Raw genomic sequence first — 27,349 nt, 5'->3', positions numbered from 1 at the left:
TGTGAGGTCTAGTTCCTCCTAGGCACAAAAGCCAGCTGGATGACTTTGGGCCAATCACCAGGCGCCTGGGAGCTCTAGTTCCGCCTTAGGCATGAAAGCCAGCTGGATGACTTTGGATCAATTTGTTTCCTCTAACCCAGTGATTTTCAACCTTTTTTGAGCCGCGGCACATTTTTTACATTTACAAAACCATGGGGCACATTGAGTGTGTGTGTGGGGGGGGGGGGGGGGAGGTTAGGGTTTTTTACATTTACAAAACCATGGGGCACATTGAGTGTGTGTGTGGGGGGGGGGGGGGGGCTAAAAAAAGTTTGGACAAAAAATTCTCTCTCTCTCTTCCTCCGTTTCGCTCTATTTCTATCTCCCTCCCTCTTTCTTTCTCCCTTCTTTCCTCTTTTTTGCTCTTTCTCTCTCTCTCCCTCCCTACCTCCCTCTATGTCTTTCTCTCTCCCACCTTCCCTCCCTCTTTCTCTCTCTCTGTCTCTTGCTTTCTTTCTCTCTTGCTCTCTCTTGCTTTCTTTCTCTATTGTTCTCTTTCTCTCTCTCTTTCTTTCTTTCTCTCTCTCTTGCTTTCTTTCTCTCTCTTTTTTTCTCTCTTGTTTTCTTTCTCTCTCTCTTGCTTGCTTTCTCTCTCTCTTGCTCTTTCTTTCTCTCTTTCTCTCTCTCTTTCTTTCCCTCTCTTGTTTTCTTTCTCTCTCTCTCTTGCTTGCTTTCTCTCTCTCTTGCTCTTTCTCTCTCTCTCTTTCTTTCCCTCTCTTGTTTTCTTTCTCTCTCTGAGGTTCACGGCACACCTGACCATGTCTCGCCACGACACACTGGTTGAAAAACACTGCTCTAACCCAACCCATCTCACAGGGTTGTTTTGGGGAAAATAGCAAGAGGAAAGTGGGTTGGGTATGTTGGCTGCCCCAATTGGTTTGTAAAGATGATAAAGGCAGGATACAAATAAATAAATACGCAAAGATAAATCAGCTGATGCAATTAAGACTAAAGGGGAAAAATGAAAATGAAAACAAACCTTCAGGGAAGTCTCCCAACATTTGTTGCAACACGTGAAGGAACACTGCTGGCATTTAAAGGGAACACCATGCTCAGAACCGCACTTGGCACATTGATAGCCACCTAAACAGAGGAAAGAAAGAGGAATTGAAAAAAAATGAAGAAATCGGTGGAGTTAGGGAAAAGAATGCAACTTTTGGGCGACTCTGAGCCAGTCACTTTCCAAAGACAGGATAAAAATCTAATCACAGTCATAACTGTTTCTGTGTCACCTTAGACATTCATTTCATTTCATGGGAGGGTAATTTTTTTTCTCTCTCAACATACATTCAAACAATACAGTATACCATCTTATTTTCCATAAATAAAATGCGGTATTTTGTTAGTAACTAATATCAAACATCAAAAAAGTTGCTAATTCCCCCCCCCCTAATTTTGTCATCCAGTTACATACATTTTCTTTTAATTAAATTCCCTCCTTAATGTTCCTTCAAAAAATATAACACCAATCATATTTCTAACTTATTAACCATTATGCCGTAGTGCTTCCTTCCTTTCTTTATTCATTTATCTATAAACTAACGAAAAGAAATTAAAAACAAAACATGACAAATAAACATACAAAAATTTCAGACTTCTTTCCCCCACCTCTAAATAGTACATTTACCTAATCCCAAATTTTAGAATTATTTCAGCCCATATAACATTTAGCCAATTAGAAACATAGAAGATTGACAGCAGAAAAAGACCCCATGGTCCATCTAGTCTACCCTTACACTATTTCCTGTATTTTATCTTAGGATGGATCTATGTTTATCCCAGGCATGTTTAAATTCAGTTACTGTGGATTTATCAACCACGTTTGCTGGAAGTTTGTTCCAAGCATCTACTACTCTTTCAGTCAAATCATATTTTCTCACATTGCTTCTGATCTTTCCTCCTACTAACCTCAGATTGTTCCCCCTTGTTCTTGGGTTAATTAATACTTATCTACATTTCTTACTTAATTGTTAATCTTACATTTCAGTCAACTTGAGGGGAAAAAAAGAAAAAAAGTTTCAAAATATTCTCTATTTTCTCCATTTTCAATCAATTAAAAATCATTAACATTTCATTTCTTCTTTATGACCCAGGTGCTCAATACAGACTTTAATCTGCATGGTCATACATGATCTGCAACCTCCCATCTGTAGTTCCCATGTGTAGGTAGTCCTTGACTTACGACCACAATTGAGCCCCAAAATTCTGGGACACTGCAACCGTCGTAAATATGAGTGAGTTTCCAAGCACCAGAATTTTGAGTGAATGGCCATGGGGATGCTGCAATTGTTGTAAGTGTAAAAACCCCCCAAATGTTCATAAGTCACCATTTTCAGTGCTGCTGTAACTTCAAACAGCCACTAAGTTAATGGTTATTACGTCCAGCCCCCAGAATTCCCTAGCCAGCCATGGATGCTGGGAGTTGAAATCCACAACAGACTCAAACTCAACCCTGATAATTTATTTATTTATTGGATTTATATGCCGCCCATCTCCGAAGACTCGGGGCAGCTAACAGCAATCATAAAACAGTGTACAATAGTAATCCAATACTAAAAACGAATTAAAAACCCCTTAATATATATAAAAAATAAGACGGAATGGCTGTGGGTTTTGCCTCCCAAGGACAATTCCATCCGTCTGTCCATCACCCTGGGGGGGGGGGAATTACTGACCCCCTCAGAGAGGGTCCGCAACTTGGGCATCCTCCTCAATCCACAGCTCACATTAGAGAAACATCTTTCGGCTGTGGCGAAGGGGGCGTTTGCCCAGGTTCGCCTGGTGCACCAGTTGTGGCCCTATCTGGACCGGGAGTCACTGCTCACAGTCACTCATGTCCTCATCACCTCAAGGTTCGATTACTGTAATGCTCTCTACATGGGGCTACCTTTGAAAAGTGTTCGGAAACTTCAGGTTGTGCAGAATGCAGCTGCGAGAGCAATCATGGTCTTCCCCAAATATGCCCATGTTACACCATCACTCCGCAGTCTGCATTGGTTGCCGATCAGTTTCCGGTCACAATTCAAAGTGTTGGTTATGACCTATAAAGCCCTTCATGGTATCGGACCAGACTATCTCAGGGACCGCCTTCTGCTGCACGAATCCCAGCGACCAGTTAGGTCCCACCGAGTGGGTCTTCTCCGGGTCCCGTCAACTAAACAATGTCGCTTGGCGGGACCCAGGGGAAGAGCCTTCTCTGTGGCAGCCCCGACCCTCTGGAACCAACTCCCCCCGGAGATTAGAACTGCCCCTACTTTCCCTGCCTTCCGTAAACTCCTTAAAACCCACCTTTGTCGTCAGGCATGGGGGAACTGAAACACCTCCCCCGGGCATGTACAATTTATGTATTGTATGTTTGAGTGTGTGTCTGTTAGCAAAATGGGGTTCTTTTAAATATTTTAAATTATATTTAGATTTGTTATAAATTGTTGTGCTATGCTGTGAGCCGCCCCGAGTCTGCGGAGAGGGGCGGCATACAAATCTAAGTAATAAATAAATAAATTATAAATAAATTATAGGGAGGGGGTTGGGTGGGGGTGGATGGAATGCAAGAGAGGGAGAAAGGTATTCAAGCTTATATGTACATTACTGGCATCTCAAGGAGACACTGAGCAGATGTCCCTGAGTGGGTGGCCAATTCCCTTAACAAAACAAACAGGAGTGATTGTTTATTTTTTGGACTAGGGAAAGAGGGAATTAATTACACTTGCTTTTGTGTGGGAAACCCAGCAGTTGCTTTCACTTTTTCTATGCCAGTGTGATTTATTCAGTAAACTTTTATTATTTTTGGTAAAATAACGTCCCAGGAGTTCCTTCTTCTTAATTCACCGACTGGCCAGTGGACACCACATGTCATAAAGGTTGAGAAAAATGGATTTAGAAGGAAGGGAATGACTCGGACAAAAGATAGTGAAGGAAGTTAACACCCACGCCTCTTAGAAAAAAGAAATATTCTAGGAAATATTTTTAAAAGTTTTATATTTTATATTACATTTCCCTGGATGAGAAAAGGAGAAATGTGTTTTTAAATACAAAGCAGTTCTCTGCCCCCCACTTCAGCTCCAGAGTGATGGGATTAAAACATGACCCCCAGGACATGATAGCCCTATACTCATCTAACAGCAGGGTTCGCTGCATTGTAAAATCACCTAGGGACATTACATCAGTTCAACCAGATTTATTTCAGACAAACTCCTAGGATTTTCACATGACCTCTACAGCAATCAATGGGATACTTGCCCTTACACAAAAACAGCAAGCTCCAAGACAGGGCCTCCAAGAGAAGGTATACATCTCTCTTTCTCTCTCTCTCCCCCATGTGCTCTCTCTCTCTCTTATTTATTTGTTTATTTATTTATTTTGTCCAATACACAATGAGGGTTTTAGTGGGTATATATCTATATACACGTAGTAAAATACATGATGAAGGTTATAGAGGAGATACTCAAAGTAAAATATACAGTGGTACCTCATGTTACGAACGCCTCTTCTAACGAACTTTTCAAGATACGAACTCGGTGTTTAAGATTTTTTTGCCTCTTCTTCCGAACTATTTTCATCTTATGAACCCAAGCAGCTGCTGCTGGAATGAAGGGGTTTCTTTTTTCCCCCTTTTGTGAAGAAAGAAAAGGAAGGGGCTGCTTGGAGTAGGAAAGATTTTGCAGAGAACAACGTGCTTGCAAAGCCACTGAAAGGGTGTCTTTTGAAGAAAGAAAAGGGAGGGGCGGCTTGGAGAGGGAAAGATTTTGCAGAGAACAACGTGCTTGCACAGGCACTGAAAGGGTGTCTTTTGAAGAAAGAAAAGGGAGGGGCGCCCCCCTTGCCTTTCTTCCTTCCCACTCACCCTTTAGCCTAGCCTTGCTTCTTCCACCCGCCCCCTTTAGCTGCTCCTCCCTGCCCTCTGTTCGCCTCCCTTCTAAAGTTTGGGATTTTCCTGAAGGATTTGCACGCATTATTTGCTTTTACATTGATTCCTATGGGAAACATTGTTTCATCTTACGAACTTTTCACCTTATGAACCAATTAAGTTCCTATGATGAGGTGCCACTGTATCTAAGAAAGAATAGAAAAGAAGATATAGGAATAGAACATATCAATGAAAGAATAGAAGAAGAGATATAGGAATAGAAGAAAGGTATAGGAGATATAGGAGAGCAATAGGACAGGGGACGGAAGGCACTCTAGTGCACTTGCACTCGCCCCTTACTGACCTCTTAGGAATCTGGATAGGTCAACCGTGGATAATCTAAGGGTAAAGTGTTGGGGGTTTGGGGATGACACTATGGAGTCCGGTAATGAGTTCCACACTTTGACAACTCGGTTACTGAAGTCATATTTTTTACAGTCAAGTTTGGAGCGGTTAATATTAAGTTTAAATCTGCTGCGTGCTCTCTCTCCTTATTTGTCAAGCATATACAGTATAAGATGTCAGTAAAAGTATAAACATATATAGGAGACCGTTTTGAGTGCATGGGAACATTAGGACAGGGATGATGTGCTGATGCACGCCCCGTACACACCTCTTAGGAATGGGATGAGATCAATGGTAGACAGTTTAAGGTTAAAGTTTGGAGGCTTTGGGGAAGAAACCACAGAGTCTGGTAGTGTATTCCGTGCGCTGTTGCTGAAGTCGTATTTGCCCAGCTCAAACCCATGTGGTCCTGACCACCACTAAACCATCTTTCCAAACAGCCTCCATGTTTCCAATGTCTTCCTCCCCCCACTTGGAACTGAACCCAGATGGACAACAATACCTACCACCTATTGGGGAGAGAGGTAGGCTGCTACTGTCGGTGGCTTCTCGTAATCTACTGGGCCTTCTCTCAATTTCCGGTGGGTCTGGATTTTGGAGCGGCTGTGGTACTTCGTTCTTGGAACACTCTGCAGAAAATATTACACAAATCACATTACCAATCACATTGCCAAGAACTTAGAGGACTCAGTTCAGACAGGGCTGGTTATGCAGCACTCAAAACACATTCATGTGATAAATGTACAACCTTAAAGTCAATGTGCTTTAATTATTCCTTTAAAAAAAACAGAATTAGAGACATCTTATAGATTAAATCAATCAACGTTTGGCAGCAATTCCGACTGACATGATTCAGTTTGTAATACTGCCATAAAATTTAAACATTTCTGATCTACAGATATGAAAGAAATATCTGATGGGACTGTCAACATCTTAAATGTTTTTTATAGCACTTATATACTGCTTCACAGCCCTATCTAAGCAGTCTCTGAGCCAGGGTGGCGCAACAGGTAGTGCAGGCCACTAAAGCTGACTGCAGATCTGTAGGTCAGCGGTTCAAATCTCATCACCGGCTCAAGGCTGGCTCAGCCTTCCATCCTTCTGAGGTGGGTAAAATGAGGGTCCAGATTGTGGGGGCAATATGCTGGCTCTGTTAAAAAAAATGCTATTGCTAACATGTTGTAAGCCGCCCTGAGTCTAAGGAGATGGGTGGCATAAATAAAAATCGAATAAATAAATAAGTTTACAGAGTCAGCATCTTGCCCCCAACAATCTGGGCCCCCATGTTACCGACCTTGGAAGGACGGAAGGCTGAGTCAACCTTGAGCCATTTAGGATTGAACTCCTAGTAGAAACATAGAAACATAGAAGACTGACGGCAGAAAAAGACCTCCTAGTCCATCTAGTCTGCCCTTATACTATTTCCTGTATTTTATCTTACAATGGATATATGTTTATCCCAGGCATGTTTCAATTCAGTTACTGTGGATTTACCAACCACGTCTGCTGGAAGTTTGTTCCAAGGATCTACTACTCTTTCAGTGAAATAATATTTTCTCACGTTGCTTTTGATCTTTCCCCCAACTAACTTCAGATTGTGTCCCCTTGTTCTTGTGTTCACTTTCCTATTAAAAACACTTCCCTCCTGGACCCTATTTAACCCTTTAATATATTGAAATGTTTTGATCATGTCCCCCCTTTTCCTTCTGTCCTCCAGACTATACAGATTGAGTTCATGAAGTCTTTTCTGATACGTTTTATGCTTAAGACCTTCCACCATTCTTGTAGCCCGTCTTTGGACCCGTTCAATTTTGTCAATATCTTTTTGTAGGTGAGGTCTTCAGAACTGAACACAGTATTATTCCAAATGTAGTGAGTGTGAGTTAGCCTGCAAATACTGCATTCTAACCACTGTGCTGTGATTGCTCCTTTATGGTTTTAGGCAGTTATGTAGGTGAGATGGGCAGTATAGAAATTTGATAAATAAATGAAATAATGAGAGTATCATGATATTCTTTTGTCACCTGCCCATCCCATTCCTTTTTCAGCTGGGACTAACTAAAGGGGATTCCATGTTGTGATCGCCCCCCTCCCCTCAGCCCAAACTCTACACCATATGCTTAATTTCTAGCCATCTCCGCTAGTCTTCAACTTACAACCACAACTGAGCTCAAAATCTCTGTTGCTAAATGGGACACTTATTTAGTGAAGTTTGCCTCATCTTACTAGCCTTACTTGCCACAGTTGTTAAGCGAACCACTGCAGTTGTTTAGTGAATCTGGTTTTCCCATTGACTTTACTTGTCAGAAGGCCACAAAAGGAGATCACGGGACCCCGAGACACTACAATCGCCATAAGTACATGCTAGGTGCCAAGCATCTCCGTAAAACTCACCTCTGCCGTCAGGCATGGGGGAATTGAGGCATTCCCCCCCCTCTCCCCCTGGGCCTATACTACTTATGTATGGTATGTCTGTGTGTATGTCTGGTTTAATAATGGGGTTTTTAAACGTCTTTTAAATTTATTAGATTTGTCATGAATTGTTTAATTGTATGCTGTGAGCCGCCCCGAGTCTACGGAGAGGGGCAGCATACAAATCAAATCAAATCAAATCAAATCAAATCAATCAACAAACAAACAAACAAACAAACAAACAAACAAACAAATAAAATCTGAATTTTGATCACAGGGATGCTGCAAAGGTCATAAGTGGGAAAAGTAGTCATAAGTCACCTTTTCCAGTGCCACTTGGAATGGTCACTAAACAAATGGTTTTAAGTCAAGGACTATTTATATGCAACAGTGCAGTGTTTCCTTATAGAAGCCTTGAGCTTTTTTTTAAAAAACCCATTTACTAATTTGCAGTGGGACTATGACTCACCATTCTGAAATCTGTGAGCCACTCCAAGTTTATAGCGTCATGTTCTACAAATCCAGAAATGCAACAAAAATGTGTATTTAGATTGATATCAGAGAAGGCCCGTTCTGAAAGCTCCCCAGTGTCAGGGTTCCAAATACCATCTATATTTAAATCAGAGTCTGGGGCAGAATGTTCCTCAAAGTTCCAATTTATTTATAGAGCCACGATGGCACATCTGGATGAAACCCGAATCTGACGTCCCCAGGGGTTAGGGGTTTCACTACCCAGTTGAATGTTCAATCCCATTCCCCCACTCCTATAAATTCATCACATTTTCCAATCTCCCAAGTGCCATACTGGCAGAATCCACCCATCTCTTTCCATGCAGGTGCAAGGGCCCAGAGACAAAGGATGACCTTGGCTTACTAGAAAATAATTTGCTATGACTACATACTAACAAACTCATAATACCCCCCTCTCATTTTCCCACAATAGAAAATGCCTATTGGAATAATGTATAGTGTGGCAGGCCAAAGATTGCAAATAAAATGGTTTCGTCCTGACACCCAGGGGATAAAACTCATTTCAAAGTATTCTAATTTTTTAAAATATATATTTCCAAATTAAGGATGCAATACTTTAAAGATGAGCGTGGCTGTGCCAATGAAAGAAGCACTGTAAACCTGGGCATCATTTGGCTGCTTTATCCTGAATTTTGGTGTCTACCAGAGCAGGGGTCTGCAACCTTGCCAGCTTTAAGACTTGCAGACTTCAATTCCCAGAGCTCCTCAGCCAGACGTGCTTTGCTGGCTGAAGAACTCTGGGAGTTGACGTCCACAAGTCTTAAAGTTTCCAAGGTTTTTTATTTATTTATTTTATTTATTATTAGAGTTGAAAGAGTCCTTGCAGGTTCAATCCCCCTGCTCAAGCAGGAAACCCTGTACCACCCCACCCCCCCCAACCAGATGGCAGTTCAATTTTCTTTTGAATGTGTCAAGTGATGGGGCGTTCACAACCTCTGCTGGCAGGCTGTTTCCACTGGTTGATCGCTCTCGCCGTCAGAAAGTTCTTCCTTATTTCTAGGTTGAATCTCTCCTTGGTCAGTTTCCATCCGTTGCTCCTGGTCTAGGCCTCTGGTGCCCTGGAGAATAGTGTGACCCCCTCCTCTCTGTGGAAACCCCTCAAGTACCTGTATATGGACCAGAATACCTCCGGAACCGCCTGCTACTACACGAATCCCAGCGACCGATAAGGTCCCACAGAGTTGGCCTTCTCCGGGTCCCGTTGACTAAACAATGTCGTTTGGCGGGCCCCAGGGGAAGAGCCTTCTCTGTGGCGGCCCCGCCCTCTGGAACCAACTCCCCCCCGGAGATTAGAACTGCCCCCACCCTCACTGTCTTTCGTAAACTACTCAAGACTCATTTATACAGCCAGGCATGGGGGAGTTGAGATAGCTCTTCCCCCAAGGCCATTACAAGTTATGCATGGTATGTTTGTGTGTATGTTTGGTTTTATAATAGGGGTTTTTAGTTGTTTTTTTATTATTGGATTGTGCATGTTGTGTTTATTATTGTTGTTAGCCGCCCCGAGTCTACGGAGAGGGGTGGCATACAAATCCAATAAATAATAATAATAATAATAATAATAATAATAATAATAATAATAATAATAATAATTATTATTATTATTATTATTGTTATTATACTGCTATCATGTCCCCTCTGGCCCTTCTTTTCACTAGGGTATCCATGGCCAGTTCCTGTAACCTCTCTTCGTATGTTTTGGTTTCCAGTCCCCTTTATCATTTTAGTTGCTCTTTTCTGCACTTTCTCTAGAGTTTCAATGTCCATTTTGTATTGGGGTGAACAAAATTGAATGCAGGTTGGAGACCTGTTCCAGAGTGCAGTGTGAAAGCTCTTACCAGGGGAACTTTTCTCATTGTTGTCCTCAGGAAAAGTTGTGCCAGTCAGTTCTCTGCACATCTGCAGGAATTGTTCCTTGTGAGAAGGGCGGACGAACACGGCGAATCCTACCAAAGAAATCAAGCCGCAGGTCACAATGCGAGCCAATGACTTCCAAGGAAAATGAGAACAAGTCTCGTCTTCTCAAATGGAGATTCTCAATTATCCAGGTCATGGTTGTCCTAAAGGTGTTTTTGTTTCTTTTCCCTAAAGGCAACTGGATTTGTTTGGCTTCTCATCCTGGAAGCTTCTTCAGAACTGAACTGTTTTCTAAGAAAACACCAAGAAAGTTCAATTGCCTTTTGGGGGGTGGGGGAGAACACCTTTGGGACAAACAAGACTTCTCAGCTCCAATTTTTTAATTAACTTATCAAAATATACAACAGAAAGAAAAATGAAAATAAGAGGAGAGGAGAGAGTAGGGGAGCAAAAAGGGAAGAAGAAAAAAATATAAGCTTAGCAAAGTCAGCTTTATTTTTTTTTCCAATTAGGACATTCAATTTTGCCATCTCTGCTAACTCCATCAGTTTTTCCAGCTGGTCATACATTGTAGGAATTAAAATATATTTCCATTTTTGTACATGGAGCTTTCTTGCTGCTGTCAGCACACCTAATGACAAATTCAAAATTGTTTTTTCAAGTTGCATAGAAACATAGAAACGTAGAAGACTGACGGCAGAAAAAGACCTCATGGTCCATCTAGTCTGCCCTTATACTATTTCCTGTATTTTATCTTAGGATGGATCTATGTTCATCCCAGGCATGTTTAAATTCAGTTACTGTGGATTTACCAACCACGTCTGCTGGAAGTTTGTTCCAAGAATCTACTACTCTTTCAGTAAAATATTTCCTCACATTGCTTTTGATCTTTCCCCCAACTAACTTCAGACTGTGTCCCCTTGTTCTTGTGTTCACTTTCCTATTAAAAACACTTCCCTCCTGAACCTTATTTAACCCTTTAACATATTTAAATGTTTCGATCATGTCCCCCTTTTCCTTCTGTCCTCCAGACTATACAGATTGAGTTCATTAAGTCTTTCCTGATACGTTTTATGCTTAAGACCTTCCACCATTCTTGTAGCCCCTTGTAGCCCGTCTTTGGACCCGTTCAATTTTGTCAAGTTCTGTGTCGACTAAACCTAAAAGAAAAGCCTTTGGTTTTCTTTATATTTGCTTTAAGAATCTTCTGTATTAAGATGTGAATCCCATTCCCTATATAAAACAAGGACTACTTCTCGGGTGATGGTTTACACCCAGTTTGTAAGGCTAATTAATAATGCTACACAGTGCTTTCTAATGTATGCATTTACATTTAGAATGTGGCTGAGAGCTAGAGTCCTCAGCTTACGACCACGACAGAATCCAAAATTTAGGTGAGTCCTCATTAAGTGAGGCATTTGTTAAATGAGTTTTGCCCCATTTTATACCTTTTTTTGGCCACAGTTGTTAAGTGAATCACTGTACTTGTTAAATTACTAACAGGATTATTAAGTGAATCTGGCTACCTCATTGACTTTGTTTGTCAGAAGGTTGTAAAAGGTGACCCCACAACTGTCATAAACATGAGTCAGTTGCCAAGCATCTGAATTTTGATCAAGTGACCACGGGGATGCTATAATGGTAGTAAATTATGACCATTGGATGCCAGCGACCAGTTAGGTCCCACAGTCGGCCTTTTCCAGGTCCCGCCGGCCAGACAATGTTGACTGGCGGGGTCTAGGGGAAGAGTCTTCTCTGTGGCGGCCCTAGCCCTCTGGAATGAACTCCCTCCGAAGATACGTATCAGCTCCCAGTCTTTCGTAAAGCTTTAAAAACCTACCTCTGCCGGCGGGCATGGGGGTTGTGAGTGACGAGACTGTCTCTGTCCGATATTAGATATGATTGGACTGGATGAATGTGTGTGAGTGTACATGAGGTCTTTTAAAATGTTTTTTTACTAAATTTTCATAATTTTATACAGTTATTTAGATTTCTTATATATTGTTAAATTTAATGTTGTAAGTCGCCCTGAGTCGTCTCGAGAAGGGCGGCATAGAAATCTAATAAATGAATGAATGAATGAATGAATAAATGTGAAAATTTATTACTATTATTATTATTTATTAGATTTGTATGCCGTCCTTGTCCGAAGACTCGGGGCGGAAAAATGGCTATAAGTCACTTTCTTCTGTGATATTGTAACTTTGAATGGTCATAGAAACATAGAAGATTGACGGCAGATGGATGGCATGGTCCATCTAATCTGCCCTTATACTATTTCTTGTATTTTATCTTAGGATGGATCTATGTGTTATCCCAGGCTTGTTTAAATTCAGTTACTGTGGATTTACCAACCACGTCTTCTGGAAGTTTGTTCCAAGCATCTACTACTCTTTCAGTAAAATCATATTTTCTGATCTTTCCAACTGACTTATGATTGTGCTCCCTTGTTCTTGGGTTCACTTTCCTATTAAAAACACTCCCCTCCTGAACCTTATTTAACCCTTTCACATATGTAAATGTTTCGATCATGTACCCCCTTTCCCTTCTGTCCTCCAGACTATACAGATGGAGTTCATTAAGTCTTTCCTGTTCACTAAACAAATTATTGTAAGTCGGGGACTACCTGCAGAGGTGGGTTCCTGCTGGTTCCGTCTGGTTCTATAGAATCGCCGAACTGGCCGCAATGGCTGGCCGGACACGCCCCCAAACCACCTCTCTCGGCGGCACCATAGGAGGGCACCATATCGTTTTTTGCTTCTGCAAACTCACGGAACCTGGTTTTTCAGCACTGTGCATGGGGGTTGTTGTGGTTAGCTCTGCCCCAGCTCCTGCCCCAAGGACTGTGGATGTGGGGGAGACATCCACATGCTGCAGGCCTGTTTTGCCCCCGGTGGAATATCCTGATGAAGGCTCCTCTGACCAAGAAGACATGAGTGACAGGGAGGAGGAGAGTGTGGCAGACAGCTCAGAAGGAGATCAATTATCTAGCTCCTCCTTGGATTCAGAACAAGAGTTAATGATACAGCCACGCATGTGGAGAGCGATGCATAGGCAGCAACAACTGAGAGATTATTATCAAAGAAAATGAGGCCACCTGTGGTTGGGTGGGGCTGTGGTCATTAGTGAGGCTGCTATAAAGAGCAGCCTGTGGGCTTGGCCATTGTGGAGGATTATCTGATCATTGTGTTTCGTGACTGCTTTACTGACTTTGACCTTTTGTGTGCTAATTTTTCCCCGCTTTGAAACTAAACCAGAGCAAAGTGTGTTTCACTTTGTGGAAGAAGAAGGACTGTGAATTGCCTCACAGCTGCAAGCTAAGTATCACAGAACTGATAAGGGACTTGTACAAATTACCAGTTTGTTTGGAGACGAGTGCTCTTTGCTATACCAAAAGAGGGCTTAGTTTAAGTGAATTTTCATTATAAAGAACATTGTTTTGAATTTTCAAACGTGTGTGTGTCTGAAATTTGTACCTGTGAATTTTTGGGAGGATTCTACCAGAGAGCCCAACAGAACAGGGATGACCACGCAGCACACTGGCAAACTGGCACCCATGTATGTCAGAACCCACCCCTACTACCTGTAATGTTTTTTTAAAAAATTTACTGCAATGACAGAACTGCCGTAAGGAATGGGTTAAAAAGCACAGCATCCTCTCTTAGAAGGGCAAGACTGAAATATGAAAATTTGGGGAGACAAAATGTGTGTGTGTCTCTCTCCCAAAGTGAAATCTAACTTTCCTAGAAAACTAGAGAAATTTCCTCCCCCATAAACAAGAGGTCAACATGTCCCGAGGGGAAAAAATGAGACTTTCTTTGTTATAACTCTTAGGTCATGTGACAACATCCATTCATCTTTTAATAAGAAAAAAAAATAATACTATTAGAAAATGGCTAATATCCTTAAATCTCAAATCTCTAAGCAAAAGATAGGTCTGGATTTTACTAAGTGAATCCTTTGGGACTGGGCGTCATAGAAATCGAATTAATAATAATAACAACAATCTGTTCACAAAACAATCTGTTCACAAAAATCTGAGAAATTTAAAATGAAGCCAATTTTAAACAGAGAAATGGTCTTCCAAGAATAATGGTGAGCGGTTCTTTGCTGAAGATTTTCCAACAGGACTTAGGTGACTGCTGGTTCAAGAATGGTTTACTGCAGTGTTTCTCAGTCTCAGCAGCTTGAAGTTGGGTGGATGTCAAGCTGCTTGGCTGGTGAATTCTGGAAGTTGGAAGTCCACCCATCTTCAAGTGGCTAAGGCTGAGAATCACTGTTTAGTGGAATCAATATTGGGCGGCTACCAGTGTGGTGGTGGACTGTGCACTGGTAGCGGCCGCCAGATTGTGCAATTTGCATGTGACCACTCTGCAGGCAGTCCTATGGGGGCCATCCTTTTTTCTGTGGTCTTTGGCTGACTGAGTTTCATTTTACTGCTAACTCTTCCTAACATAATTGCTTTCTCCAGTGAAATTCCCCCACAGAACATGACCAAAGACACAGTTTTGTGATATAATAACAACAACAACAACAGAATTGGAAGGGACCTTGGAGGTTATCCCAGCGACCGATTAGGTCCCACAGAGTTGGCCTTCTCTGGATCCTGTCGACTAAACAATGTCGTCTGACGGATCCCAGGGGAAGAGCCTTCCTGTGGCAGCCCCGACCCTCTGGAACCAGCTCCCCCCTGAGATTAGAATTGCCCCCACCCTCCTTGCCTTTCGTAAACTCCTTAAAACCCACCTCTGCCGTCAAGCATGGGGAAACTGAAATAACTTCCCCAGGCCTATATTGTTTATGTATGGTGTGTAGTGTGCATGTTTTTAAATTATGGGTTTTCAGTTTAAATTATTAGATTTGTATTACATATTGTTTTGCTACTATTGTTGTGAGCTGCCCCGAGTCTACGGAGAGGGGCGGCATACAAATTTAATAAATAATAATAATAATCTAGTCCAACCCCCTGCTTAGGCAGGAAACCCTGCACCACTACAGACAAATGGTTATCTATCATCTGCTTAAAAACTTCCAGTGTTGGAGCATTTACAACTTCTGGAGGCAAGCTGTTCCACTGAGTAATTGTTCTAACTGTCAGGAAATTTCTCCTTAGTTCTAAGCTGCTTCTCTTCTTGTTCAACAAATGGTCATACAATCTCTTATTTAAAATTTCCAGTGTTGGGGAATTCACAACTTATTATTATTATTTATTGGATTGGTATGCCGCCCCTCTCCGCAGACTTGCCCCTCTCCGCAAACCTCTGGAGGCAACTTCTGTTCCTAACTGTCAAGAAATTTCTCCATAGTTCTAAATTCCTTGTTTAGTTTCCACCCATTGCTTCTTGTTCTACCCTCAGGTGCTTTTGAGAATAGTTTGACTCCCTCTTCTTTGTGGCAACCCCTGAGATATTGGAAGGCTGCTATCATGTCTCCCTGGTCCTTCTTTTCATTAAACTAGCCAGGCCCAGTTCCTGCAACAGTTATTCATATGTTTTAGCCTCCAGTCCCCTAATCATCTTTCTCTGCACTCTTTATCTAGAGTCCCAACATCCTTTGTAGAATAGAATAAAATAACAGAATTGGAAGGCACCTTGGAGGAAACTTCAGATCGTGCAGAATGCAGCTGCGAGAGCAGTCATGGGCTTACCCAGGTATGCCCATGTTTCACCATCACTCTGCAGTCTGCATTGGCTGCTGATCAGTTTCCGGTCACAATTCAAAGTGTTGGTTATGACCTTTAAAGCCCTTTATGGCATCGGACCAGAATATCTCCGAGACCGCCTCCTGCCGCACGAATCCCAGCGACCGATTAGGTCCCACAGAGTGGGCCTCCTCCGGGTCCCGTCAACTAAACAATGTCGGTTGGCGGGCCCCAGGGGGAGAGCCTTCTCTGTGGCGGCACCGACTCTCTGGAACCAACTCCCCCCGGAGATCAGAACTGCCCCTACTCTTCCTGCCTTCCGTAAACTTCTCAAAACCCACCTTTGCCGTCAGGCATGGGGAAACTAAACATCTCCCCCTGGGCCCGCTGAATTTATACATGGTATGCTTGTGTGTGTGTATGTTAGTATAGGGGTTTTTTAAACTTAATATTTTAATTAATTGGATTATGTATTGGATTGTTTTTTCACTTGTTGTGAGCCGCCCCGAGTCTTCGGAGAGGGGCGGCATACAAATCCAAATAAATGAAATGAAATGAAAATGAAGGTCTTCTAGTCAACCCCCCCCCCCCCCCCCCCGTCCTTCTTTTCATTAAACTGGCCATGCTCAGTTCCTGCAAGCATTCTTCATATGTATTTATTTCCTCCCAGTGTTATGGTGTTATGCATTCCAATCCTTGCTTGTTAATCCCCTTTGCTGCCCAAGGAATATGTGGGAGCTTTCTCCAGCACCACAGTTCAATCCAGTTGGCTTCCTTCCCATCTTCCTTTTTTAAGGTCCAATAGCTGATGACAAGTTAGAAAACAACTAAGCTCAGAGAGCACCAGGGTCCCATTTAGCAGAGGTAGCCTCCTTTTTGCTCATCAGTAAAAGTAAGGTAGGTTTTATCAAAGAGCCTCAAACATGGATTTTCTCTAGTCAGCAGAAGTGACATGTTTGTCCTTGCACTGAAAGTCACACATGGTTATTCCTGGTAACAGTCTAAAAATTGTCTCAGTGATATAATTCTATGACTCTTGCTTTCCTACAAACCTTCGTCCACTATAATTTTCCGGCCAAAAAATAAATAAAGGTACAAGTATTGCGAATGATAACCGCAGAAAAAATGCTGGCGTCATCTTTACTTTCCCAGTTTTAAGTGAAAGTACAATTTCTTCCCGTTCTTTCAGGGAAGCCAAGTACAGATTGTTCATTGACATAAAGCAATTCCTGCTTCAATTTCTTCACTGGAAAACTCCCATTTGCTTTCGTTTTCTATACAGTGCAGGGAGTCCTCAGCGTACAACCAAAATTGAGCCCAAAATTCCTGCTGTTAAGCAACAGGGCCAATCTTTTTTTTTTTTTTTTAAATATCTTTATTAGTTTTGAATGTAAAAAAGAAACAAAAAAAGAAAAGGAAAACCATATCAAATGCAGTTACAAAGTCAAATATCATTTTAAAAAAACCCGGAAGGAAAATAGAAAAAAAGAGAGAAAAAGATGAAAGAAAAAAAGCAGTGAAAAGGGGGGAAAAGAAAGAAAGATAGAAACAGTGTCAACTAAAGTGCTGACAATCTTTATTTACACAGCGTTTAGATTATAACTATTTGTACGTTTGATAACGTAGGATTATTATTCTATGTTACTATTTAACATTGGAATGTAAGATTACATATCTGTGACAAATTTTGATGTTTCTTGTAAGTAATGGGTAGCAATTTGTGAGAATTATGTATTTAAATATTTCCTTTGGTTTATTATTATTATTTTATTATTATTAATAATAATAATAATAATAATAATAATAATAATAATAATAATTTATTTATTAGATTTGTATGCCGAAGACTCAGAGCAGCTCACAACAACAAAACACAGTACAAATCCAATGATTAAAAAAACATTTACCAAACATACCACTTGTCCCATATTTTATAAAATTCCTGCTGTTAAGCAACAGGGCCAATCTTATTCTTATTGCGAAGCAAAACAGTTATTAAGTAAATCAGTGTGGTTCTTAAGTTGATAACCTGGTTATTAAGTGAATCCGGCTTCCCCATTGATTTTGCTGGTGAGAAGGTCATAAAAGGGGATCAGATAGGTTCTCTTTTAATTAGAATGTTAATGATTGTTTTAATGTATTATTAATTGGATTCATATTATTGTTCTGTTTTTTTGTACAAGCTGTCAGCCCCGAGTCCTCAGAGAGGGGCGGCATACAAATCCAATAAAATAAAATAAATAAATGATAAATATGACCCTGGGACATTGCAACCATCATAAATATGTATTAGTTGCCAAGTGCCTAAATTTTGGTCATGTGACCATGGGGATGTGACAATGGTCATAAGTGTGAAAATCTATCTATGGAGCTTCTCCACCACCCAGGTCATGGTTGTCCCATGGTGCTTTTTCAGGAGGCAACTGGACTGCCTTATTTTTCTCCAACGACGTTTCGCTTCTCATCCACAAAGCTTCTTCAGTTCTGACAGAATGGTGGAGAAAGGAAGGATTTATATTCCTTGCAGACAGCTGGTTATTTGTGTCCTTTTAGAGATTTGTTGAGGCCACTTGGATGTTTGTCTGCATCCTCAGGGGACCACAAAAGAAAGAGGGGTCAGAGAGGCCATCTACGTCAAAACTGAGCAGCCCTCTCTGAACAGAAGGGGAAGGATACAACATCATCTATCTCCAGTCTACAACACAGTCCTTTCAGCAGTTCCAAGAAGGCTACACACCCATTTGCACCACTCAGGTGGCTCTGAGGGCACAAATGAACCTCCAAGTGGCCTTAATGACCCTCTGAAAGGAAGCAAATGACCAGCTGTCTGCAAGGAATATGGGTGAGGAAATCAAATTTGTTATTACAGTTAATTCTCTCTCCTTGCCTAATTTTGCCTCCCTGGAAGTGACTTGCCATTCCCATACCACTTTCTCCTCCCACCTCTTTGAAAATTACTATTTATTTATATCCCACTTTTGTTATGTTTCTTTTAAACAGCTCAAGGTGGCAAACATATCTAATGTACCTTCCTCCTCCTATTTTCCCCACAAAAGCTACCCTGTGGCGTGAGTTACGTAGAGACAGAGTAACTGATCCAAAATCACCCAGCCGATTCTCAAACCTAAGATGGGACTACAACCAGGCGATTGGTCCAAAGTCACCAAGATGGATTCCACGGCTAATAAGAGACTAGAATTACAATCTCTGAGTTTCTAACCTCATGTTTCAACCGCTAGAACAACCTGGCTTTTTTTGGATTAGAAGGAAAAGGAATCTTTGCAAAAGGCAGGAAAACACTTTAATTATTTTGGAACAGAAACAAAGGATGTTTCATGGGAGAGAAATCCATTCCCCAGTCTGCTGTACTGATCCCTAGATCAGTGTTTCCCAACCTTGGCAAGTTGAAGATATCTGGACTTCAATTCCCAGAATTTCCCAGCCAGCATTCGCTGGCTGGGGAATTCTGGGAGTTGAAGTCCAAATATCTTCAACTTGCCCAGGTTGGGAAACACTGCCCTAGATCTTAGATGCAAAATTGCTATGCCTCTTTTCGGCTTTACATTATGTTGTTATATCCACATGCTCTGCGTGGTACTTACTTTGGCCACGTCGTGCAGGCCGGCTGCCCAAGAACACAACAGCTGGACATCATCAAAACTGACCCCAGCCAGAGCATAAAACAATTCAAAGAAGTGGTGCAAGATCAGAAGCTGTGGAGGGACCTTGGCCCACAGAATTGCCAAACATGGGACATGACTGAATGAATAATGGTCATTGTCATCGTCCACATCCTATTTCCAAGTTACAGGAACATAATCTATCACTTTAGGGGAATTTGAGGGAAAAACAACTGAACTTTGGCTATTTCAAAACAGCCTTTCAAAAAGCACTTCATTTTAAATTCAAAATAAAGAGATAAGGCCGAAACAGGAAATTAGGAATACTAAGGAAAGATATTTTTCACATCTGATGTACAGCAGAGGAATTCAACTCTTCGCACAGAGCTGAGGCCAGGACACACGGCCTAATCTCCAAAGCCTTTTGAATGGCCAGCAGAGCCAGGACCATCCTAACTTGAGGAGAGGACGATGCCAAGTGTGTATCAGAATAATATAAAGCCCTTCATGGCATCGGGCCAGAATATCTCCGGGACCGCCTTCTGCCGCACGAATCCCAGCGACCAATTAGGTCCCACAGAGCTGGCCTTCTCCAGGTCCCGTCAATTAAACAATGCCGTTTGGCAGGGGCCAGGGGAAGAGCCTTCTCTGTGGCGGCCCCGACCCTCTGGAACCAGCTCCCCCCAGAGATTAGAATTGCCCCCACCCTCCTCGCCTATCGTAAACTCCTTAAAACCCACCTTTGCCATCAGGCATGGGGGAATTGAAACATCTCCCCCGGCCTATACAGTTATGTATGGTATGTTTGTGTGTATGTTTGCTTTTAATAATGGGGCTTTTAGTGTTTCTTTTAAATTATTAGATTTGTTATATATTGTTTATTATTGCTGTGAGCCGCCCCGAGTCTACGGAGAGGGGCGGCATACAAATCTAATAAATAAATAACTAAATAACTAAATCAGGGGTGTCCAATCTTGGCAACTTTAAAACTTGTGGAATTTTAACTCCCATAATTCTCTAACCAACCGGCTGAGGAATTCTGGGAGTTTAAGTCCACAGGCCCTAAAGTTGCCCATGTTGGTCATCCTTGATTAAATAATCCAATCATGATTAATGGTTGCTTAAGTAGAAGGACCAACCTCCCAAGGGGATTTCTCTGGGCTCCTGTCCCTGTATAGAAGTAGAGAAAATCCTCAACTTGCAAGAGTTCATTTAGTGACCATTCAAAGTTACAATAACACTGAGCAAAGTGACTTATGACTGTTTTCCTACCTTTAACTACTGTTAAGGGTAGGAAAACATCCCCATACTCACGTGATCAAAATTCAGAAGCTTGGCAACTGATTCATATTTATGATGATTACAGTGTCCCAGAATCACGTGATCCCCTTTTGCAAACTTCTGGCAAACAAAGTTAATGGAGTCGCCAGAATCTACAGAGAGGAGTAGCATACAAATCTAATAGATAGATAGATAGATAGATAGATAGATAGATAGATAGATAGATAGATAGATAGATAGATAGATAATAGATAGATAGATAGATAATAGATAGATATTTTATTTATTTATTTATTTATTTATTCTTTGTCCAATATACAATACATATGAGAGAGAATATACATTAGGAATATATATATAAAGATAGGAAGTAAAAAGAAGGGAAGTGGATAGGAAGAGAATATATATAGAGGAGAGAATATATAAGATAAAAGGGGTAAGAAAAGAGAATTGGACAGGGGACGATAGGCACATCAGTGCACTTATATACGCCCCTTACTGGCCTCTGAGGAATCTGGAGAGGTCAATCGTGGAGAGTTTAATGGAGAAGTGTAGGGGATTGGGGGTTGACACTATTGAGTCCGGTAATGAGTTCCACGCTTCGACAACTCGATTGTTAAAGTCGTATTTTTTGCAGTCAAGTTTGGAGCGATTAATATTAAGTTTGAATCTGTTGTATGCTCTTGTGTTGTTGCTGTTGAAGCTGAAGTAGTCGTTGACCGGAAGGACGTTGCAGCGTATGATCTTGTGGGCAATACTTAGATCGTGTTTTAGACGCCGTAGTTCTAGGCTTTCAAGGCCCAGGATGGTTAGTCTATTTTCGTAGGGTATTCTGTTTCGAGTGGAGGAGTGGAGGGCTCTTCTGGTGAAGTATCTTTGGACGTTTTCGAGAGTGTTGATGTCTAAGATGTGGTGTGGGTTCCAGGCAGATGAGCTGTATTCGAGAATGAGTCTGGCATAGGTTTTGTAGGCTCTTGTGAGTAGTGTGAGATTGCCGGAGCAAAAGCTGCGTAGGATCAGGTTAACAACTCTGGAGGCTTTTTTGGCGATATTGTTGCAGTGGGCTTTAGCACTTAGGTCATTTGAAATGAGTATTCCGAGGTCTTTTACTGAGTGTTGGTTGGTAGTGAGGATTTGTTTATTCAGTTCATACATGTGGTTTGGATTCTTTTTGCCGATGTGGAGGGTAGAGCATTTGTTGGTTGATATTTGAAGTTGCCAGGTGTTGGACCAATCTGAAATGAAGTCAAGGTCTTTTTGAAGAGTGAGTGTGTTGTCGGTGGTGTTGAAGAGTTTCACATCGTCGGCAAAAAGTACACAGTTGCTTACGATATTATCGCAGAGGTCATTGATGTATAGGATGAAAAGAGTAGGACCTAGTACGCTGCCTTGGGGAACACCGCTTTTGACAGGGACAGGGGAGGAAATGGCGCTTCCGATTTTGACAACTTGTTGTCTGTTTGACAGGAATGCTGTAATCCAGTTGTGGAGGAGTCCTGAGATGCCATAGGATTTGAGTTTTAGGAGAAGTTTGTCGTGAACCACTGAGTCAAAGGCTTTGCAGAAGTCGATATAAATTGCATCGATGAATTTTCCTTGATCAAGGTGGGTAGCCCAGATGTTTTTGCAGTGGAGAAGTTGTAGGTTGCAGGATAGTTTCTTACGGAATCCAAATTGTTTTTTTGATAGTAGGTTGTTAGATTCTAAGTAGAGAGTGATTGAACGATTTATAATTGATTCCATGATTTTACAAGGTACACAGCATAGTGATATGGGTCTGTAGTTGTCAACTAGTGATGGGTCTCCTTTTTTGAAGATGGGGATGACTACTGCTTTTGACCACAGTTTGGGGAGAGTGCTGGTCATGAAGGAATTTTGGAAGATAATGCTTAGAGGTTCAGCTGTGGCAGATGAGAGTTTTCTTAGGAAGTATGCACAAAGACCATCTGGACCGACAGATAGGGAAGGTTTGAGATCACGGATTGCTTTTTCAACATAGTTTGTGGTGAAGATGATTTGGCTTAGGTTATTTAATGAGTTAGGAGTGCGATTTGCGAAGAGGGGGGATGAGTTGAAAAGATTTGCTTTGGATGGGTTGTCGTGGTACTCTTTGTTGTGTGGTCCAATGAGAGGTGGAATAGGTCTGGAGTCATTAAGTTTGTTGTTGACAAAGTTGTAGAAGGCACGGTTAGATTTGGAGCGTAGGAGGTTTTCCTCTTGTTTACTGCGGTAGTTCAGACATTCTACTTTTATTTGTTGGCATATTCTTCTGTAGCGGTTTTTAAAGTTGTTTACAGGACCTTTTTTGTTTCTACGCCAGAGGGATCTTTTTTTGGTTTGTAGTTTCTTTAATGAGATGGGAACATTGTTTCTCTGTTTTCTTCTAGGAGGAGTAATTGGAACATACAGATTTATAAGTCTATTGATTTGGAGTAAGAACGTGTTGTAGAGGTCATCGATGGAGATGCAGTTGGAGAAGAGGGATTGCCAATTAATAAATGAGAGACTGACGTCTATGAGTTTGTAGTTAGCTTTCCTGAAATTGTACTTAGGTGACGCGTTGTTCTGTTGAATGTTATGATGGCGTAGGTTGAGGTTGAAGTTGATCATACTATGGTCGCTGTTGGAGAAGGGTTCTATGATATGCAGTCCATAGATAGATAGATAGATAGATAGATAGATAGATAGATAGATAGATAGATAGATAGATAGATAGATAGATAGATAGATGGATGATAAATAGATAGATACCGTATTTTTCGCTCCATAAGACGCAGTTTTTTCCCTCCCAAAGTAGGATGAAAAATCAGCGGCGTCTTATGGAGCGAAGCTGCAGGCAGGGAGGGGGGGGGGGGAGAGGCGCTGGAGCAGAGGGGGGGCGGCGATATACTCACCAAAAGTGTCCCGCCTCTGTCGCCGCCTCTCCTCTTCCCAACCCTGAAGAGTCGCGCACCGCCTCCCGGGAGCCCAGCCGACTTTTGGAGCCGTTTTGTTTTCAGCTGGGCTCCCAGGAGGCAGAGCGTGGCCGGGTACCGTGTCTTCGCCTCCGCGCGCTGCCTCCGCCCGGCCGAGAACAAAACGGCTCCAAAAGTCGGCCGGGCTCCCGAGAGGTGGTGCGCGACTGTTTCCTCTTCGCTGCAGAGCCACACGGAGGCGAAGACACGGTGCCCGGCCACGCTCCGCCTCCCGGGAGCCCAGCCGATTTTTGGAGCCGTTTTGTTTTCAGCTGGACTCCCGGGAGGCGGAGCGTGGCCGGGCACCGTGTCTTCGCCTCCGTGTGGCTCTGCAGCGAAGAGGAAACAGTCGCGCACCACCTCCCGGGAGCCCGGCCGACTTTTGGAGCCGTTTTGTTCTCGGCCGGGCGGAGGCAGCGCGCGGAGGCGAAGACACGGTACCCGGCCACGCTCCGCCTTCCGGGAGCCCAGCTGAAAACAAAACGGCTCCAAAAATCGGCTGGGCTCCCGGGGGGCGGTGCGCGACTGTTTCCTCTTCGCTGCAGAGCTGTCGGGAAGAGGCGAAGACAACGGCGCCCCCCACTCTCTCTCCCTCTCTCTCTCTCTCTTTTTCTCTCTGTTGCCGGCGTGGTGAACGAGAGAGAAAGAGAGAGAGAGAGAAAGGAGGGGAGAAAGAATGAGAAAGAAAGCGAGAAAGTAAGCAAGAGAGAAAGACAGGGAAAGAAAGCAAGAGAAAGAGAGGGGGGAAGAAGGGGGAGGGAAAGACATAGAGGGAGGGAAGGAGGGAGAGAGAAAGAACAAAAAAGAGGGAGGAAGGAAGAGAGAAAGGAAGAGGGATGGAGAGAGAGGGAATGAAAGATGAAGGAAGGGAGAGAGAAAGGGGGAGGGAGAGATAGAAAGGAGGGAGAAGGGGGTAGTTAGGGAGAGGGAAAAGGAAGGGCTTGGAGAAAGGCAGGGGGAAAGAAAGATAGAAAGGAAAGAGGGAGGGAGAGATAGAAAGGAAAAAGGGAGGGAGGAAAGAGGGAGAGATAGAAAGGAAAGAGGGAGGGAGAGATAGAAAGGAAAGAGGGAGGGAAAGATAGAAAGAAAAGAGGGAGGGAGAGATAGAAAGGAAAGTGGGAGGGAGGAAAGAGGGAGGAAGACATAGAAAGGATAGAATTATGGATGCAAGAACTTGCTCATGTGTGATAGCTACTTTTTGGCTCAAAATATTTTTGTTCTATTTTCCTCCTCTAAAATCTAGGTGCGTCTTATCAGCAGGTGCGTCTTATAGAGCGAAAAATACGGTAGATAGATAGATAGATAGATAGATAGATAGATACACAGATGGATAGATAGATAGATAGATAGATAGATAGATACACAGATAGATATAGATAGATAGATAGATAGATAGATAGATAGATAGATAGATAGATAGATAGATAGATAGATACACAGATAGATAGATAGATAGATAGATACACAGATAGATAGATAGATAGATAGATAGATAGATAGATAGATAGATAGAAAGATGGATGATAAATAGATAGATAGATAGATAGATAGAAAGATAGATAGATAGATACACAGATAGATAGATAGATAGATAGATAGATAGAAAGATGGATGATAAATAGATAGATAGATAGATAGATAGATAGATAGATAGATACACAGATGGATAGATAGATACTTAACAACAGTATTGCCCACTTAACACCTGCAGTGATTCCCTTAAGAACCGTGGCAAGAAAGCTTCTAAAACAGTAACCGTGCACCTTTTTTGGCAAAAGGGTGCAGGTGCACACGGTAGAGCATGCGCACATACCCACACCCATAATGCAATGCCTCCCCTTTGCGCATGTGCATACCCCCCGCTGCCCCTGCACACAAACCCCCGCTGCCCCAGCGCATACGCACAACCCCCCCATTGCCCCCTGCACACCTCCCACACATGTGCACAAACTCCCGCGCTGCCCCTCTGCACATGTGCACAGGCATCACTGAACCCTCTGGATGTCCGGTAGGCCCATTTTTCACCCTCTCCAGGGTTCAGGAAAGCCTCCTGAAGCCTGGGAACGGCAAAAAATGGCCAAACTGAAGTTTGGAAACAAACTTTCCAAACTCTCAGGCCGCTCTCCTGAAGCCTGAAGAGAGTGAAAACGACCGGAAATCAGTTGGCCAGCGCATGCATGCACGCACGCTGAAGCTAACATAGGGCAATGCCTCATGTGCCCTTAGATGTGGCTCTGTGGGCCACCTGTGGCATGTGTTCCATAGGTTCATCGACTACTGTAATGCTCTCTACATAGGGCTACCTTTGAAAAGTGTTTGGAAACTTCAGATCGTGCAGAATGCAGCTGCGAGAGCTATCACGGGCTTTCTTAAATATGCCCATGTGACACCAACGCTCCGCAGTCTGCATTGGTTGCCGATCAGTTTTCAGTCACAATTCAAAGTGTTGGTTATGACCTATAAAGCCCTTCATGGCACCGGACCAGAATATCTCCGGGACCGCCTTCTGCCGCACAAATCCCAGCGACCAGTGAGGTCCCACAGAGTTGGCCTTCTCCGGGTCCCATCGGCTAAAAAATGTCGTTTGGCAGGACCCAGGGGAAGAGCCTTCTCTGTGTTGGCCCCGACCCTCTGGAACCAGCTCCCCCCAGATATCAGAGTTGCCCCCACCCTCCTAGCCTTTCGTAAGCTCCTTAAAACCCACCTCTGTCGTCAGGCATGGGGGAATTGATACTTTCCCTCCCCCTAGGCTTATAAAATTTATGCATGGTATGCTAGTATGTATGATTGGTTTCTAAATTGGGGTTTTAAATTAACTTAAACTTAAATATTAGATTTGTTTACATTGTATTATTATTGCTGTGAGCCGCCCTGAGTCTGCGGAGGGGCGGCATAGAAATCTGATTAATAAATAATAAATAAATAAACTGTCTTAAAATAAAACAAAACTTGCTTAACAAATTTCTCACTTGGCAACAGAAATGTTGGGCGCAATTGTGGTCGTACGTCGAGGACTATCTATATTTTGAACTTCTATCGTTAAATAGGTTTTGGATCTGTTCTGCTGTTTGCTTACTTTAATAATAACAGCTGGAGAGGCACTTACTGTGCAGGAGGTGGAAGTGCTCTGGCTTTTCCGTAGTGAGGGGTACCACCACAGTTACCATCGGGTCGTAGTCCCCTGACTTCTTGTATGCGATGAGTGCTGACATGAAGGTATTATAGCTTGCTTTGTCCAGAGACCTCTTGAGTTCACTTGTATAGGCCGACAGGTAGGTCCTTCTCTGGTCCTCCTTTGTGGTACTGAATAAATCTCTGGGGAAGATGTCAGACACCTTGGCACTGCTTTCTCCTAAGAGAGAACACACAATATGGTGGGGAAAGACAAATTACCAAGGCTGATGGGGGTCTGCATGTCCTGTGGCTACTTCTCAGAAATACAAATGGTCCTCACGACAATTGCAGCACCCCCCAGGGTCACGTGATCAAAATTCAACTGACTCATATTTATGATGGTTGCAGTATCCCGGGGTACTGTGATCTCCTTTTTGCGACCTTCTGACAAGCAAAATCAAAATATGATCTACAACAGTGTTTCCCAACCTTGGCAACTTGAAGATATTTGGACTTCAACTCCCAGAATTCCCCAGCCAGCATTCGCTCCTCCCTCTGGGCCCAGCCAGGTTTCAGTTACACATGCCAGGTCGGCCTCCTCATCCAGGATCAAATCCCGGATGAGGAGAGCTTTATTTACCACCGACCT

General features: G+C 42.6%; 1 protein-coding gene across 2 annotated transcripts in view; it reads right to left on the bottom strand.

Moving 5' to 3' along the window:
- The window catches only part of RTEL1 (regulator of telomere elongation helicase 1), a 152,709-nt gene that overhangs the window by 9,726 nt on the left and 115,634 nt on the right, over positions 1-27,349 (bottom strand). For both annotated transcript variants that reach the window (XM_070744420.1, XM_070744422.1), the window contains 4 exons: positions 26,693-26,938; positions 10,072-10,179; positions 5,797-5,919; positions 1,019-1,122 (listed from right to left, as the gene is read on the bottom strand). In XM_070744420.1, the coding sequence (XP_070600521.1) occupies positions 1,019-1,122; positions 5,797-5,919; positions 10,072-10,179; positions 26,693-26,938 (581 nt within the window). The remainder of the gene's footprint in view (positions 1-1,018; positions 1,123-5,796; positions 5,920-10,071; positions 10,180-26,692; positions 26,939-27,349) is intronic.

Source organism: Erythrolamprus reginae, chromosome 3 (assembly GCF_031021105.1).
Source record: "Erythrolamprus reginae isolate rEryReg1 chromosome 3, rEryReg1.hap1, whole genome shotgun sequence".
In the NCBI taxonomy this organism is placed as follows: domain Eukaryota; kingdom Metazoa; phylum Chordata; class Lepidosauria; order Squamata; family Dipsadidae; genus Erythrolamprus; species Erythrolamprus reginae.
Note: the sequence above shows the minus strand (reverse complement) of the source record. Positions and strands in the feature narration are given on the sequence as shown.